Here is a 16,868-nt window from a genome sequence, read left to right on the forward strand (position 1 = left end):
AACCCGAAACCAGTGCCAAGTGGCCGTGATCCTGGCCGACGAGGAAGCTGAAACAACATATATGGAAGAGCACAGCCCAGTGGGGATGGCCATTCCATGTCCAGTGTGAGCTGCTGATTATGCCCATTATTGTCCAGGGCCGACTGCTTCCCAACAGCAGAAGTAGGATTTGAGCCCAGGCTGGCCTGACTCCAGCCATGTCACCTGGCCAAGGAGTGTCCATCCTGGAAATGCCGTAACCAGAGGCCTTTAAAAAGAGGGCTGGGTCAACAGGGTCAGTACATGGACATGCGAAAACTACAAACAACTTGGCAAGTCCTAGACAATGAGTAACTTCAGGGTAAGGAACAGAATTGGGGTAGCCGGTATGAATTCTGGGGACAGAGCATGCAGTATTTCATGGAGCGTGTGTTTTCCATCCCTGACTGTGCCTTTCTCTGCAGAGTGAGAACAAGCAAGGTTTAAATGTCTCTTACCTCTTTGCTCTGTCTTTCTCATCTTCATCCATTAGATTGTCTCTGCAGTTTTTCCTGCAAGAAAAAAAAAGAACAGATGATGACTGTCTGATTCTCATCCTTTCTCCCAGGTCTTTCTGGTTGCCATCATTATTGTTGCTTTTGTTTAGTCCCTAAGTTGTGTCCGACTCTGCTACCCCATGGAATATAGCCTGCCAGACTCCTTTGTCCATGGGATTCTCCAGGCAAGAATGCTGGAGTGGGTTGCCATTTCCTTCTCCAGGGGATCTTTCCCACCCAGGGATCCATCCCGGGTCTCTGGCACTGGCAGGCAGATTCCTTACTATTAAGCATCATTTTGGGCTGATCTATTAAACCACATGCTTTAATCCATAGCTTCTCATACTTTCTGGTTCCAGCAACCATTTGCATGCTCAAAAATGACTGAGGACTCTGAAGAGCTCTTGGTTATGTGGGTGAAAACTGAGAAATCGTAAAGATATAAGCATGCTGTCCATTAGGCATCAGAGAGATGTAGCTGACAGATGTTAAGGAATTTCTGGAAAAGTCCACCATAAGGACCTCCCTGGTGGCCCAGTGATTAAGACTTCGCCTTCCAGTGCAGGGGGCACAGGTTCCATCCCTTGTCAAGGAACTAGATCCCACATGCCTCGCAGCCAAAAGCCAAAATATAAAACAGAAGCAATATTGTAAAAAATTCTATAAAGACTTTAAAAATGGTCCATGTCAAAACAAACAAATAAAAAGAAAAGTCCACTGCATACTCACGTGAGCAAACAGGCAGATGATATGCCAACATTACAGAAATCGTTTTGACCTCATGGAACCCCCTAGTTCCCGAGATCACACGTTGGGAACTGCTTTCTGGACCTAGCTCAAAGCAGCATCTGTTTATTTCAAGCCTTAAACCTGAAAGCTGCCCATGACATTCTAAAGGAGAGCATTTATTCATCTGTTCCTTCAAATATACAAACTCCTCTTAGGCAGCCTGGAGGAACTGGGGCCCCACATGAGTATAATTGCTGTCCTTTTGAGTATAATTGCTTTACAATATTTTCTTAGCTCCTGCTGTACAGCAAAGTGAATCAGCCATACATACACCTATATCCCCTCCTTTTGGGGATTTATTTCCCAAGTACGTCACTACAGAGCATCGAGCAGAGTTCCCGGTGCTATACAGTAGGTTCTCAGTTTATACACAGTATCAATAGTGTGTCTGCGTCAATTCCAATCTCTCAGTTCATCCAAGCCACCCCTTCCCCCTTGGTGTCTACATGTTCGACCCCTACGTCTGTGCCTCTATTTCTGCTTTGCAAATAGGTTCATTTGCGCCATTTTCCTAAATTCCACATCATACACATTAATATATGACATTTGTTTCACTCTGACTTAATTCACTTGGTATGACGTGATGAAAGCATTTCCTTTAAGCTCAGGAGCGAGACAAGGATGTCCACTCTCGCCACTGTTATTCAACATAGTGTTGGAAGTCCTAGCCATGGCAGAGAAGAAAAAGAAATAAAAGGAATCCAAACTGAAAAAGAAGAAATAAAACTGTCAATGTTTGCAGATGACATGATGCTATACATAGAAAATCCTAAAGATGCCACCGGAAAACTTCTGGTGCTAATCAATGAATTTGGTAAAGTTGCAGGATATAAAATTAACACACAGAAATCTCTTGCATTCCTATACACTAACAATGAAAGATCAGAGAGAGAAATTAAGGCAATAATTCCATTTATCACTGCAATAAAAAGAATAAAATAGCTAGGAATAAATCTATCAAAGGAGGCAAAAGACCTGTACTCAGAAAACTGTAAGATACTGATGCTGTCTTTTTTCTTTTAGGGCACACAGATGTGAAAAGTAACTATCCAGGAACATTCTTGCAGCCCCAAATCATCAGAGACGGCCTTAGCATCTGGGCCTTCGCTCTCCCAGGCCACTCACTAGAAGCCTCTTAGGCTCTGACCAGGTGTCCTCTTCTCCACGCAAGCTGGTGATCCTTGGAGCCACATTTCTGATTCCTTTTCCTTCACATGCCCCCCAGGGTCCCTTCTATCTTGGGGGCTCCCCCTCCAGCCAGCCCTCCATGCAGAAAGACTATCAGGATGTCCTGAGGCCAGAGTTAGGTGAGCCGGGGGCAGGAACACAAGGCAAAGCGTGATGGAGACACGAGTGGGGACCACGTGGAAATGGAGTCACCGTGGTCCACGTGCTTCTGGTCTCCAAGCAGAAAGTCTGACGTCAGGACTCCAGAATTGACACTTTGAAAATGCACTAATGTTTACTCTTGAAATTCCAAGTTTTAGATCACAATTTTTTAAATGAAAATAACTCATTTCATGAAAAAGACAGTATGAAATTTTTTTAACAATAAGGTTATCTACATGCTACTTCTTCCAATCCAATATAAGCTCCAATATCTGTAAGCTCAGATGCCTTTATTTTTTAATTGGAAGATACTTGCTCTACAGTGTTGTGTTGGTTTCTGCTGTACAACAACGTGTACAGCTATAAGTATACACATACCAGCTATGTTGGAAAAGACCTATTAGTTGCTCAGTTGTGTCTTGATTCTTTTTGACCCCATGGACCATAGCCTTCTAGGCTCCTCTCTCCATGGGATTCTCCAGACAAGAATACGGGAGTGGGTTGCCATTCCCCTCTCCAGGGGATCTTCCCAACACAGGGATCAAACTCGGGTCTATATCAGCTATATGTATGCATATGCGCCCTCCTTCTTGACCCTCCCTCTGCTTCCGCCCACCCCAGCCCGGATCCTGCCCCTCTACATTGCCAGAGCACTGAGCTGGGCTCCCTGTGTTTAACAGTAGCTTCCCACTGGCTGCGATAAGAACATTAGAAGAAAGAATGATTAGAGGCCAAGCTCATTCAAGAACATGGCTATAAAAATTCTAAACCAAACATGAGCAAATCCAATAGGACCATGGATAAAAATGATAAACTTAGATAACAATTCATCATGGGAACAGATGAATCTTTGCTCTGAGATAATTTCATTGTGTGGTGTTCATCTGCTGTAAGCCCAGACACCAACCTGAGCCAAAGAGGGAAAGGGATTGTGCAGCCACAGCCCTGTTTACACACAAGCCCCAGTCGGCAGGCATATTTCAGTGACAGATTTGCGAGACACGCCATTCGGCAGTTGAGGCTTGTATCATAATTAAAGTGGGTTAGCACATCTGCAAACAGGCATCTGCTTAATGTTTCCCGCATGGAATCTGTTCAAAGCTTTAAGACATGGGAAATGCGGTCCATTCATTTAATGATGTGCTACCCAGGTCTGCGCTCCAAGGAAAGGGGTGGCCATCTGTGTGCCGAGGGCGTGAGTTAGGCTCCAGCCACAGGGAAAGGGTAAAAGTCTTGCGCTTTCTCAGCTGCCCCTGGACAGAGCACATTCACAGGATGATGTGGGCTTCAGTCTGCTTTGCTGAGGGTCTGAAATCCTGATTGGACAACTGAGGTTGCTTCGTCATACACAAAATTCTACAAATGACTATAGGCTATGGAGTCACAAAGAGTCGGACACAACTGAGCAACTAATCACACACACTTCCTTGAGGCCTTCATACAGGCAGAATTATACAGGATTTGTCCTTTGGCAATGGGCTTATTTCACTCAGCATAACACTCTCCAGATCCATCGTGTCTTGGCGTGTGTCAGAATCTCCTCCCTTTATAAGACTGAATCATATTCCACCGTATGCATGGACCACCTTCTGTTTACCCATCCTCTGTCCACAGATACTGGTTTGCTTCCCCTGTTGACTATTGTGAGAAACATGTGGACCCCTCCCCTCTTGTATTTGAGTCACTCTTTCACTTCATGGTGTGGAGGAGCTAGAGAAGCCCACAGCGCGCAGGGAAGAGGGCAAGGGGAAGAAGACAAGCCCGGTGAGATCAGGCTAACGGAACAACAGAGAAGTTAAAGGGTGACAGCTACATTTCTCAACTGTATAAAGCGTTTCCAGCTTTGCTCTTCTTTTTCAAGATTCCTAGTTATTTTAGTTCTTTGCATTTCCATGGAAGTTTCAGAATCAACACTGTCAATTTCTATAAAAAATGGCTGCTGTGATGCTTATTGGGACTGTGTTGACTAAAGATCAGTTTGGGAAAACTGATCTGTAACAATGCTGAAGCTCATGCGCAGAGCATCTCTCTGTGCAGACGCACCGAAGAGTTTTTACCGAAGCACGAAGATGACACCCATGTGCGATTTTCTACGATTCAATAGATGCTCTCTGAGAGTCCTGGTTCCCATGGCACTTAGGTGGTGGGAGGCAGGCAGGGTGGAGGGGGCAAGCCACAAGCACATCAAGTGAGTAAACAGAGGGCCTGTTGCTGCTCGTTTAAGCCAAGAGGGCAGTGTGATGGGTGGGGTTAGAGCGGCGAGACACCCAGGGAGACAGGATGCAGCTGGCCTCTGCTCTCAGTGACACAGGAAGGCACTGGGGCTTTGGGTCAGAGGACTGGCCTGTCTACTTTCAGCTGTGACTTTTTTTTAGATTTTTTTTTTTATGAGGACAAATATTAACAAAAAATTTTTTTTGTATTGAGGTATAGCCGATTAACAATGTTGTGATAGTTTCAGGTGAATAGCAAAGGGACTTAGCTGTGTGTATCCATTCTCCCCCATATGAAGAGCTGACTCACTGGGAAAGACCCTGATACTGGAGAAGATAGAGGGCAGGAGGATAAGGAGCTGACAGAGGTGATAGATGGATGGCATCACTGACTCAATGGATAAGAGTTTGAGCAAATCTAGGAGATAGTGAAGGGCAGGGAAGCCTGGCATGCTGCAGGCCATGAGGTCACCAAGAGTCGGACACGACTGAGAGGCCAAACAACAGCATCCTCCCCCAAACTTCCCTCCCATCCAGGCTGTGAGGAGGACCATTTTTAAAGTCTTTACTGAATTTGTTACACCACGGTTTCTGCTGTATGTTCTGCCTGCAAGGCATGTGAGATCTTGCTCCCCAAGTGGGTATCAAACCCGCCCTGCTCACATTGGAAGGCAAGGTCTTAATCACTGGACCACCCCGGAAGTCCCCAGCTGTGACTCTTAAAGAGCTTAACTATGTTGGCAGGTATGAAAGCGCCAGCAGAAGCCCGGTCCACAGCAGACACTCAATGTCTGCTTCCCCACTTGGATGGCAAGGACTCGGTACAAAGCGCCTTTACCCCATTACCCAGGCCATGATGCCCAGCCCAGCTCCTTAGCCACATCAGGCGCTCGAGACATCCATGAGGAATGAAGGAGAGGAGAGAGCGGGGGAGGGAGGGAGGAGGAGAGGAAGGACACCGCCGGGACCAAACCCTGTCTGAATTCTCAATACTGACCATACTAACTCCCACAGGCTCCTCGGTGATCACGGTTAACCCAGGGTACCAGCACTTACAAGGCACGTCTGAAGGTACGAGTTATTGACAAAAGAGAAAATTCGCTTTAACCAGCACCTTCAAGAGAAGCCAATGGCTCCCCTACAAACCCTCGACCACCACCAGCTTCTGGAAAACCCTCATCTCATCTCCATGCAGCTCTGTGGGTGGAGTGAGTCTCCACTCCTAAAGGAATCAGGAAGGTAGAGCTGCCCAGGGACCCCGGCTCTGGGGACAGAGCTTGCTCTGGGCTGTGTATCCTTGAGTTGACCTATCACCTGCTAAGAACTTGTGGGCCTTTGACCACAGAGTCAGACCGACTTCAATTTTAGCTCAGACTCACTTGTTCCATGACCTTAAGCAAAGCTCTGCAACTTCATGAGTCTGTTTCCCTCATTCTAATGGGAGGCCACCAGGTAGAAAATGTGTGAGACGTTAAGGAGAGATGCCCGTGAACAAGGAGGGCCAGTGTGTTCCCCAGAGCACAGAAGCATCAGGCAAGTCCTGTTCACCCACATCTGCCCCAGGTGACCACCCTGACCTTCCTGTGTCCCCTTCCAGCTCACCTTTCTCTTTGTTTGCCTTAATGAACACACTCTGCCCAATGAGAAGACCACTATAGAGTGAAGGGGGTCGCACCAACCTCAGGTTTCAGAGGGAGGCGATCCTGATCAGGGAAGGAAGTGCCGTTTGGGGGCAAGGAAGCTTTTCCAGCCAGAGAACCAGACAGGAGCTCCCACCCCACCTCCCTCCAGAGACCACCTGTGGCTGCCAGCAAGCAGGGCTGTGGAGTCCCTGACTCACTTGTCCCTGGCACAAAGAGAACATCACAGTATCATCCATGACAGTGAGTTAGCAGGCCAGCCACAGAAACTGGTACTCAACCTGTCACAGGTCTTTGGGCAGAGCGGAGTTACCGTGCCTGCGCGCTAGTCAATGTCAAAGCCTCTCTGTGTGTACTCACGGAAGACAGACAGACAGACACATACACAGCAGTGCTGCCTGAAGCATCCAGTGGGAATTCAACAGAACCTTAGGTCCTTCTGAGGAAGAGACGCAGAGGGAAGAGAGAGTGAAAGAAACACAGGGGGACGTGACCGAGGACGCCCTCGATGAATATCTAGTGACTTTAACTGAACAGAACACCACAAATGAGGTCTGCAGATGACACCGCCATTACCTAGGTGAAATCTCTGCCTCCCAAGGCTTCATTCTCACAGACACCTACTACACCGTGGATCACAACTCTGGCCTTTGAACAGGGACCGGCAAGCGGCAGTGCTGTTTTCTCATGCCCCACCTGCCCCGAGTCCCACAGTGTGTCAGCGGGGATGTGGGATTAATGCATCACACAGGGGCCAGGGCCCCCCTGGGGACTGGCAGCTCACTCCCGGGGCTCCAAGAAGGCTGTGCACATCCTCCACGGTAAGGTATGTCATTCCCCTGAAGCGAGGGTTTCCTGTAAAGAGCCACCTGCTGAGCATTTTAGATGCCAGGCTTCCCTGGGGGCTCAGATGGTAAAGAATCTGCCTGCTATGTGGGGGACCTGGGTTCAGTCCCTGCGTCAGGAAGATGCCCTGGAGAAGGGAATGGCGACCCACTCCAGCACTCTGGCCTGGAGAATTCCATGGACAGAGGAGGCTGGCGGGCTACAGTCCAAGGACCCCACTAAGTGACTAACACTTTCACTTTTCATCCAATCTCTGCTGTATCATAGTGTGAAAGTGCAAAGCTGTGTCAGTGAGCAGGTGGAGCTGTGTCCCAATAAAACTATTTATAACAAGCTGGGGATGAGACAGAATTCCTAGAATCAGTGCTCAGACTTTCTCTTCAGTATCTTTTTAATTCTGAACTCTTTGTACAGCCAGCCTGGAGAGGCCCAGTGGGTCATTCTGCATCATGGTGAATTCCCCCTGAAATGGCTATCCTAAGCTTATTGCATTGCAAGACCCATGTTTGTTTTTTTTTTAAACTAAAATCATGATGTTTTCAAATTGTTGGAGAAATGGTTTGAATTACAGGCCCTGAGGTAGCTGGAAAATTTGAATATTCCTCCTCACTATACCAACCAAACTTGGTGGCTTTAGGTTATTAAAAATAAAAAATACTGCAGATTCACTTTGTTATACAACAGAAACTAATACAACACTAGAAAGCAATTATACTCCAACAATAAAATAAAATTTTTTTTTAAAAAGGAAAACTACTGCAAACAGCAAGTGGAAACCCAAAGATATCTCCCCGGTTGGCTGGGGCTTATTTACTGTCAAGAGCATGCACGCCTTCTGCCCTCCCAGCCAGCGCCTGGCAAGAAGACCTTGTGTCGTCTTGGATTAACATCTGCATCTTTCATGTGGGAGCTCAGCAATGATTTTTCCTCATTATATTTAATAAATAAAAAGGCTCTGAAAAACAGTTGCTGATGAACTGTGGTGCAGACTTGTCTTCCTTTGTCCTTTGGCGGAGGCTAGGAAATAATTTCTACATTTTAATTCTTCCTCTCCAGGCCATGTTGTTTTGGCTGCAATGATTCATTCACTGGGGGAAAAATAGTTCTTTTAAAGGAAATGGATGGTGCCAACCTAGAGCCACCCACTCTTGCAACCCCAACTCTCGCCGAGCGGGGCCATTCTCAGCACCATCCCTTACATTCTGCGACTTGCGAAAGTTGAGGTGGATGGGTCTACCCTTCACCAAAGTTCTCTCCACCCCTCCTGGCCAGCTGGCTGGAGCCTCACAGAGCTGGACTCCTAGGAAAAACCAAGGAGAGCCCCATACTCAGTGAAGTCCCGTGACGCTATGAGGATGACCCCCCAAGCCTCTCGAAGGTCAAGGCTGAGGATTTATCTGCCTATTAAAATCATGATGCTCCCTTCGTGTTTTCCTTTTTCCAAGGGTCTGATGATCTATTATTCAGGGCAACAGTGACATAAACAATAAAGGAATGGAAGGAGAAAGTTAGAAAACTTGTCATTAAGCAAATGTGCAATGACATCGTTCAGTTAGCAAAGACTTTCCAAAAGAGAAAGCACTGCTAAACCTGGATCAAAGGGTCATCCTAACATGACATGTGATTCTTGCAACCTTTGGGACTTATGTTCTCATCATTGACGATTCCTTTTACGAGCTCCTTTCTGAAGAGTTCAGACTGCACAGCGTAAACCAGACTTCATGAGAGAATCTGATGGGTGACGGTGTGTGGTCAGGATGTGGACAACAGATGCCTATAAAAATCACCAAGAGGGGAAAGGAGATTTGTGAGTCATGCTCGGAACTGAGTCAGTGAAAGCCTCTGTTGGGAGCTGCCACAGACAAACGGAAATGAATCCACACAACGCTGCTGCAGCCCGGCACCCCCATCCACCACGCTCCTTCGCGCCTGGAAGCGCTCATCCTAACAGGCTCAAGTTTGTCAAGAGAGCACAAGAAAAAGATGTCCTGAAATGAGAAGTCAAATTTGCTTAGAACACCCAGGCTGTGGAGTTTGTGGTTTGATATCAGGGCTTCAGGTAAATAATGTTTAATAGGTACAGAACTTCTGTAACTGCGGCTGTTGTTCAGTTGCTCTGTCCTGTCTGACTCTTTGCAATCCCATGGACCGCAGCACACCCGGCCTCCCTGTCCATCACCAACTCCCAGAGTTCACCCAAACTCATGTCCATTCAGTCGGTGATGCCATCCAACCATCTCATCCTCTGTTGTCCCCTTCTCCTCCTCTGTTGTCCCCTTCTCCTCCTGCCCTCAATCTTTCCCAGCATCAGGGTCTTTTCCAATGAGTCAGCTCTGCATCAGGTGGCCAAAGCATTGGAGTCTCAGCATCAGTCCTTCCAATGAGGCAGGAAAAATTAGTTTGGAGTTAATGAGACGTAGATTTGTGTGTCCTCTGGCCTCTTTCCTTCACTCAGCACCATGGTCCAGACAGAACCTGGGAGTGATGACCTCATCTGTAAATGGGGGATGAGCCCTCACTGTCCTCCTAAGAACACATCAGGACGGCTCAGCTGCGTTTAGCAGAAAGCAGGCTGGGTGAGAAAGGTGAACTGCTCCCTTTCTAAGGTACAGTGAGCCATAGTGACCTTGGGATGACGCCAGCATCTTTAGAGCTGCAGGTAACTTACCGGCTGCTGCACACCTGGTTGGCACCGAGTAGCCTTATTGTGCATCATCTTCCCTTTTCTCCCATCATTGCAATCACTTCTTTTTTTTTTTTTTTTTTTTTTACAGTTTAAACAGAGAGCACTGCCCTCCCTGGAGAAGGCAATGGCACCCCACTCCAGTACTCTTGCCTGGAAAATCCCATGGACGGAGGAGCCTGGAAGGCCGCAGTCCATGGAGTCGCTGAGGGTCGGACACAACTGAGCATCTTCACTTTCACTTTTCACTTTCATGCACTGGAGAAGGAAATGGCAACCCACTCCAGTGTTCTTGCCTGGAGAATCCCAGGGACGGGGGAGCCTGGTGGGCTGCCGTCTATGGGGTTGCACAGAGGCGGACACGACTGAAGTGACTTAACAGCAGCAGCAGCAGCAACTGCCCTCCCAGCAAAGGCAGCGTGCTCCAGCCCACCACCTCTCTTCTGAGCCCAGGGGCCCCACAGAACACTCCCCTGATGCTCCCAACTCTACCGTGACTTTGTGTGTTCATTTCACAGGTACCCCATGAAGTTAGATCATCCCACGCTCCCTCTGTCAGTTCCTGATGTACAACTCAGCTGAGCCCAGTTCCCCAGGGGAAGCAGGTGCTGCCTGCGGTGGGGTTTTCCCCTAGGATGTGGGAAGGAAGGTCCGTCCACACCACCTGGACACCTCTCCCCACCTGATGTGAGAGTCTGGGTTGATCTGGAGCTCACGGTTGGGAAACTGGTCATGGTGACTGATGCTCAGACTCGTCTATGCTGGAAAAAAAAAAAAAAAACAGGTGGATGCCTTGAGCTTGTTGGTGTGTCTGCTGTGGGTCACGCAGCTCTTGACATGTTGTCCCCAGGGCCCTGGTCCCACTCAGCAGGGAGCAGCTTCTGATGAGGGAGGCGGTACCACCCTCTAGTGAGCAGCTGGGCTTGTGAGATGAAGAACCCATCACAGGAAGGCCCTGTGGCCACGGTCATGTTTTAGAATGCGCCACAGGCTTTGGTTAGAGGACAGTTTACAACAGGAACCGTGTTGCCCCCTCTTGTGCTGGATGCTGCCCTCTATATGTCCCCACGGTAAAGCACAGCAATGGCCTGAGTCTCCCTGGGGCTCCCCAGCAACATTGTGCACCCTGTCTCTCCAACCCTGGCCACCACTGTGAAATGTACACCAGGGTTTATAGGACAGGTGGGTCGCAGGTAGCCCCTAAATGTCCCAGAAGTTGGCATTTCTCCTTAACACTCGCAGATCCTTTGCACAAAGTCTAAAGAAAGGCCTGCCCTCTGGACATGAAGGGAAGATGAGGTCCAGAACAGATGCAAACAGTACATCAGGCAGGAAACCCCCAGGAAACCACCTCTCCTCCCTTACCCCAGAGAGGGGACTTGAAGAATCTCTGCTGAGAAGACCCTGCCTTGGGCAGAAGGACAGCCATGGGCTGAGACCCAGTTCTGTTCACCAAGCGAGCAGAACATTGGCAGGTCCAGAAATGTCCGGTTTTCACATGTTTAACAGTCAACCTGGCAGGATTGGAAAGGTCCAGTTTTATACCTTTGGTGATTCACAGTGTAAATTAATGGTAAGTTAGCATCCTTACTCATATCCATCCCTGGACAGCAATCTCTGGACGTGACACCAAGCGATGCACAATTCACGCACCGGCTCAGCACCCCTCCTGCCTGAGCTCTGAAGCCCAACGTGGAGGCTTCAGGATGTCAGGGTGAAGGCAAGACATGACCCCTCCTCAGGACACTCAGCCAGGGCTCTGGGATGAGAAAGCACAGGCCCAGAATGTCTTTTGGGAGGCATATTAAAAAAGACACTTGCTCCTTGGAAGAAAAGCTATGACAAACCTGGACAGCATATTAGAAAGCAGAGACATCACTTTGCTGACAAAGGTCCATCTAGTCAAAGCTATGGTTTTTCCAGTGGTCATGTACAGATGTGAGAGTTGGACCATAAAGAAGGCTGAGCACCAAAGAATTGATGCTTTCGAAGTGTGGTGCCAGAGAAGACTCTTGAGAGTCTCTTGGACAGCAAGGAGATCAATCCAGTCAATCCTAAAGTCAAACCAGTCAAACCAGTCAAACCTGAATATTGACTGGAAGGACTGATGCTGAAGCTGAAGCTCCAATACTTTGGCCACCTAATGTGAAGAGCTGACTCACTGGAGTAGACCCTGGTGCTGGGAAAGGCTGAAGGCAAAAGGAAAAGGGGGTGACAGAGGATGAGATGGTTGGATGGCATCTGGCATCGTCAACACAAGGGACATGAATTTGAGCAAACTCCAGAAGTGAAGGACAGGGAAGCCTGAAGTGCTACAGTTCATGGGGTTGCAAAGAGCTGGACATGACTGAACAACAAGTGCTGGGTACCTGATACACGAGTTAGTGACATAAACCACAGGTAAAGCTAAGCTTCTGGTTTCCCCATGTCCACTTATTCGATCATAACGATTTCATTCTCCTTTTCTTCCCTGGATGACCCTAAGAGATACCATCCTGTGCCCATAAGCAGCAATGCAGGGACATGCAGCTAAGAATAACATTGTGACAGGCCATCATTAAAAAGTCTACGAGTAACAAATGCTGGAGAGGATGCCGAAAAAGGGAACCCTCCTACACTGTCGGTGGGAATGTAAATTCATGCAGCCACTATGGAAAACAGCATGGAGGTTCCTGAAAACACTAAAAATAGAGCTACCATATGATCTAGCAATCCCACTCCTAGGCATATATCCAGAGAAAATGATAATTTGAAAAGATACATGCCTCCCTATGTTCACTGCCACTCTATTTACAGTCGCCAAAGCATGGAAATAACCTAACTGCCCATTAACAGATGAATGGGTAAAGAAGATGTGATATATATATATGCATATATATATATGGAATATGACTCAGTCATTAAGAAGAATGAAATCATGCCATCTGCAGCAACATGGATGGACCCAGAGATTAACACGCTAAGTGAAGTCAGAAAGAGAAAGGCAAATATCATGTGATATCACCTACACCCAGAATCTAAAATATGGCAGAGGCGAACTCATCTACAAAACAGAAACAGCGTCAGACCCAGAGAAGAGGCTTGCGGTTGCCAGAGGGGAGAGGGATGAGGGAGGGCCGGACCGGGAGGTTGGGATTAGCAGACACGAACTACGACACACAGAACAAGGCCCTTCTGTACAGCACGGAGAGCTCTAGCCAATGTCCTGTGATAAGCCATAACGGAAAATATGAACAAGAATGTCTGTATATGTACACCTGAACCACTTCACTGTACAGCAGGCGTTAAACACATCATAAATCAACTCTACTGCAGTAAAATAAAATTTGAAAGTGAAACTTTTAGTTGCTCAGTCATGTCAAACTCTCTGCGACCCCATGGACTGCAGCCTGCCTGGCTCCTCTGTCCGTGGGATTCTCCAGAGCTGGGCGACCCTGTGTTCGGGTGCTGGCCCTAGGTCACCTCAGGCCTCAGGTCCTAACTCTTCAGACTAACGGAAAACGGGACAACCAGATTAAATCACGTTCCTCCGAAGATTGCCATCTGTACGACTCAGAAAGCTCCTTGCTCCGCCTGGCCCCTCTGGACAGTGCTAAACAGGCTTAGCCTGCTGTAGGCAAACAGGAAAAGTAGGTCAGCTCAGCAACACGGTTCTTCCCCGGTGAAGAACCAGTGGCGTGAAGGCAGGGTGGCAGCAAGAGAGGGGCAGCGCCTCCCCAGCCCTCCTCCACCCAGGCCATCCCCTCCTGTGGAGGCTCTGGGCACCGCCCAGGGGGCTCAGACAGCCATCGGGGACAGACAGAGACCCAGGGAGTGAGGAAAACTCAAAGGGAGTGTAGAGAAAGCGGTTCTCGAAAAAAACAAACTGAAGGAGAGCAACCCACTCCAGTGTTCTTGCCTGGAGAATCCCAGGGACGGGGGAGCCTGGTGGGCTGCCGTCTCTGGGGTCGCACACAGAGTCGGACACGACTGAAGCGACTCAGCAGCAACAGGAAGAGAACAGTGCATACCCTGACCTCCCTGCCTTCAAAGACAAAACTGTGGGGGGATAAGCTGCTTCTCTTACAGCTCTGAAGCCTGGGGGCAGGCTTCAGGGGGTCAGGGAGAAGGCAAGACACGACCTCTCCTCAGGACGCTCAGCCGGGTCTCGGGGTGAGAGAGAGCAGTCCCAGAACATCTTTTGGGAGGCGTTGTGCTGGGTACCTGGTACATGAGTTAGTCATGGAAACTTCAGGTGAAGCACAAACCACTCACTGCTAAAGGATATCAACCCTCAATATTCACTGGAAGGACTGATGCTGAAGCTCCAATACTTTGGCCACCTCATGCGAAGAGCTGACTCACTGGAAAAGACCCTGATGCTGGGAAAGACTGAGGGCAGGAGGAGAGGGGACGACAGAGGATGAGACGGTTGGAGGGCATCCCCGACTCCATGGTCATGAGTCTGGGCAAACTCTAGGAGGTGGTGAAGGACGGGGGAGCCTGGTGTGCTACAGTCCATGGGGTCACAAAGAGTTGGACACAACTGAGCAACTGAACAACAAAAGCTCTGCTTCTCGTTTTCCACGTCAGCTTAATCGATCGTGACTGTCTCATCCTAAGCCTTTCCCCTGGACGGCCCTAACAGACACCACCCTGCACTCTGACAAAGTGTGCCCTCTTGACAATGCACGTGAACGCTGCAAGCCATCCGTGGAGCAGGCTCCCTCCACCCTTCACTGCTGGTAATCACTGGGCACTCACTAGGGGTAAGGATGGACTTGAGTCAGTGGTGCCAAGACCAGCGGGCCGAATCCCAGGCCGGAGGGCAGGCCCCGCAGTATCCCTATGATGCCTGTGTTCAGTCAGGCTGCAGCTGCACAGATGGAAAGGCCACCCCTTCGGTCTCTCGGGCTCAGAAGTTGGACGAAGCATCCGACAATGGGAGGGAGGCTCCCCCGAGGCCTGGGTGATCTAACCTACTTCCAGGTCCTGGTGTCTGAAGTCTTAGCGCAAACTTGGAGGCTGATGCTGGGGTCCCCAGGCAGGGGGCCAGATCCTGCTCCCCATGGCTCCCAGGAAGGACAGGGCCGCTAGCTCACCCCCAGAGAAAGCTCACTGGTGCCCCTGGAGCAGGAGCAGACCCAAGTCAGCCTGGATGGAAGTTTCCCAGCAAAGCAGTGGCCTCATGGCCCGTGGTGACCAGGTCTGTAAACGCAGATGAGTAAGATGTTGGGCATTGTTTCCCCCATGTTTCATTTCTGTAACAGGGGCATCAGAAGGTTTTGTCAAGAATATTTTGAGATATGTTCATATCTAAAACCCACAACTTCAGGAATGTTCACCCAGACTCTCAGCCACGACCTTCTCTGAAAAGTTTTCTCAAGAACAGTAAGGCAGGGGCCAGAGCATCACGGGGCCTCGACACAGCCCTTCCTCCTCTTCCTGGCCCTCAGGTCTTCCTTCACATGCTTGTTCAGCACACATGCTGTGCCCTGGCGCCCCTTCCCAGGCCCCCAACCGGCAGTGAAGATCCAATGCATTCAAAATGTGACTCTGCTTTAACTTGCCGAGTGACCGCAGGCAAGTCACTGAGCCTCTCTCTGCTCCGGCTCTCACCTTCACAGGGCAGCTGAGATTTAAGGACATAATACCTGTCAAACACATAGATGGGGAGCTGGGAGTAAAAGGGCAAGGCAGGTTAGCTCAGATGGGTGGGATTATTAGAGCAATCCAGGAAGCCTTCAAAAGGTGCTGGCCCTCATCTCAGTAACAGATGCTAACCACGGACGTCAATTAGCTTCATTTCAAATTCCAAACATATTTACCAGCTCCCAGGGAACCTGCAAGGCAAGCCCTTTCAAACATCCCTTGCAATCCAAAAGGTTCCCATACAGGGATATCAGCTTGCATAACAGTATTTTCCCCAAAGAGCAGGTGATAAACAACATTTCTGTGAACTGAATCATACTTTACGTGTGTGAGCGGCTTGCGGCCCACCCGCTTGCGGACCACGAGTCCTGCCCTTTCTTCCGGACCCTTCTGCAAAGCAAAGCTCATCAGCACCCCTTAGTCTCCTGAGCAGACTATCACACACCTGGTTTCCATGAGGCCACAACAAACAACTTCTAAACTTTGAAATCCTGGGTAAAATGGGAGAAAGTTTGGATACTTTAAACAAATTTTAAATAATTTATTTTATATGTTTAGCCAAATTTAGCAAAGGGGAGAGCGAAATGCTCTTCAAATCAATTGACCCTGTGAGTCCAAACTACTCTTCAGTGTATTTATTAATCAACGCAGCTTTATCGCAAAGCATGTTTCAATTACTTGCTTACTTAACTAAGCAATTCAGTATACATACTGGTGTTATACTCTTCTTTCTGTAGAAGCACTGTTTTTTTTTTTTAAATTTTATTTGAAGTATGGTTGATTTGCAACATTGTATTAGTTTCAGGTGTATGGCCAAGTGATTCAGTTATATATATACATATATATGTATAAACGTTTTCAAATTCTTTTTCCATGCTGGTGCTGTATTCTTATCTTTACCTGGGTCATGAAGCCTTCAGTCCTTAGAATATGCTAAATTCTTGAGTCCATGAAAAAAGCTGTCAGATTCTTTAGAACAGAACAAAATCATTATTCCAAGGCCACACTCAGACTTGGGAACGTTATAAACAGAAATACGTTTCATTTTCACAAGCTTGTTTGAGAGAAAAGGACACCAACCAACAAATGAAACAAAAGGAGATGGTCGCGTTTACGTGAAAATACTAAAAAGCCAGCTCATTGTTTTCAGAGGGAGAAGCAATGCATACTTATAGTAACCTCTTCCTGCTTTCTTTCAGAATGGAAGAGTCAAGATCTTAGG

At 48.3% G+C, this 16,868-nt stretch overlaps 1 protein-coding gene across 4 annotated transcripts in view; it reads right to left on the bottom strand.

Moving 5' to 3' along the window:
* The window catches only part of NPAS2 (neuronal PAS domain protein 2), a 202,083-nt gene that overhangs the window by 125,058 nt on the left and 60,157 nt on the right, over nt 1-16,868 (bottom strand). For all 4 annotated transcript variants that reach the window (XM_069583822.1, XM_069583823.1, XM_069583821.1 and 1 more), the window contains one exon: nt 477-530. In XM_069583822.1, coding sequence (XP_069439923.1) covers nt 477-508 — 32 coding nt within the window. In that variant the 5' untranslated portion in view covers nt 509-530. The remainder of the gene's footprint in view (nt 1-476; nt 531-16,868) is intronic.

This window comes from Ovis canadensis, chromosome 3 (genome assembly GCF_042477335.2).
Source record: "Ovis canadensis isolate MfBH-ARS-UI-01 breed Bighorn chromosome 3, ARS-UI_OviCan_v2, whole genome shotgun sequence".
Classification (NCBI taxonomy): domain Eukaryota; kingdom Metazoa; phylum Chordata; class Mammalia; order Artiodactyla; family Bovidae; genus Ovis; species Ovis canadensis.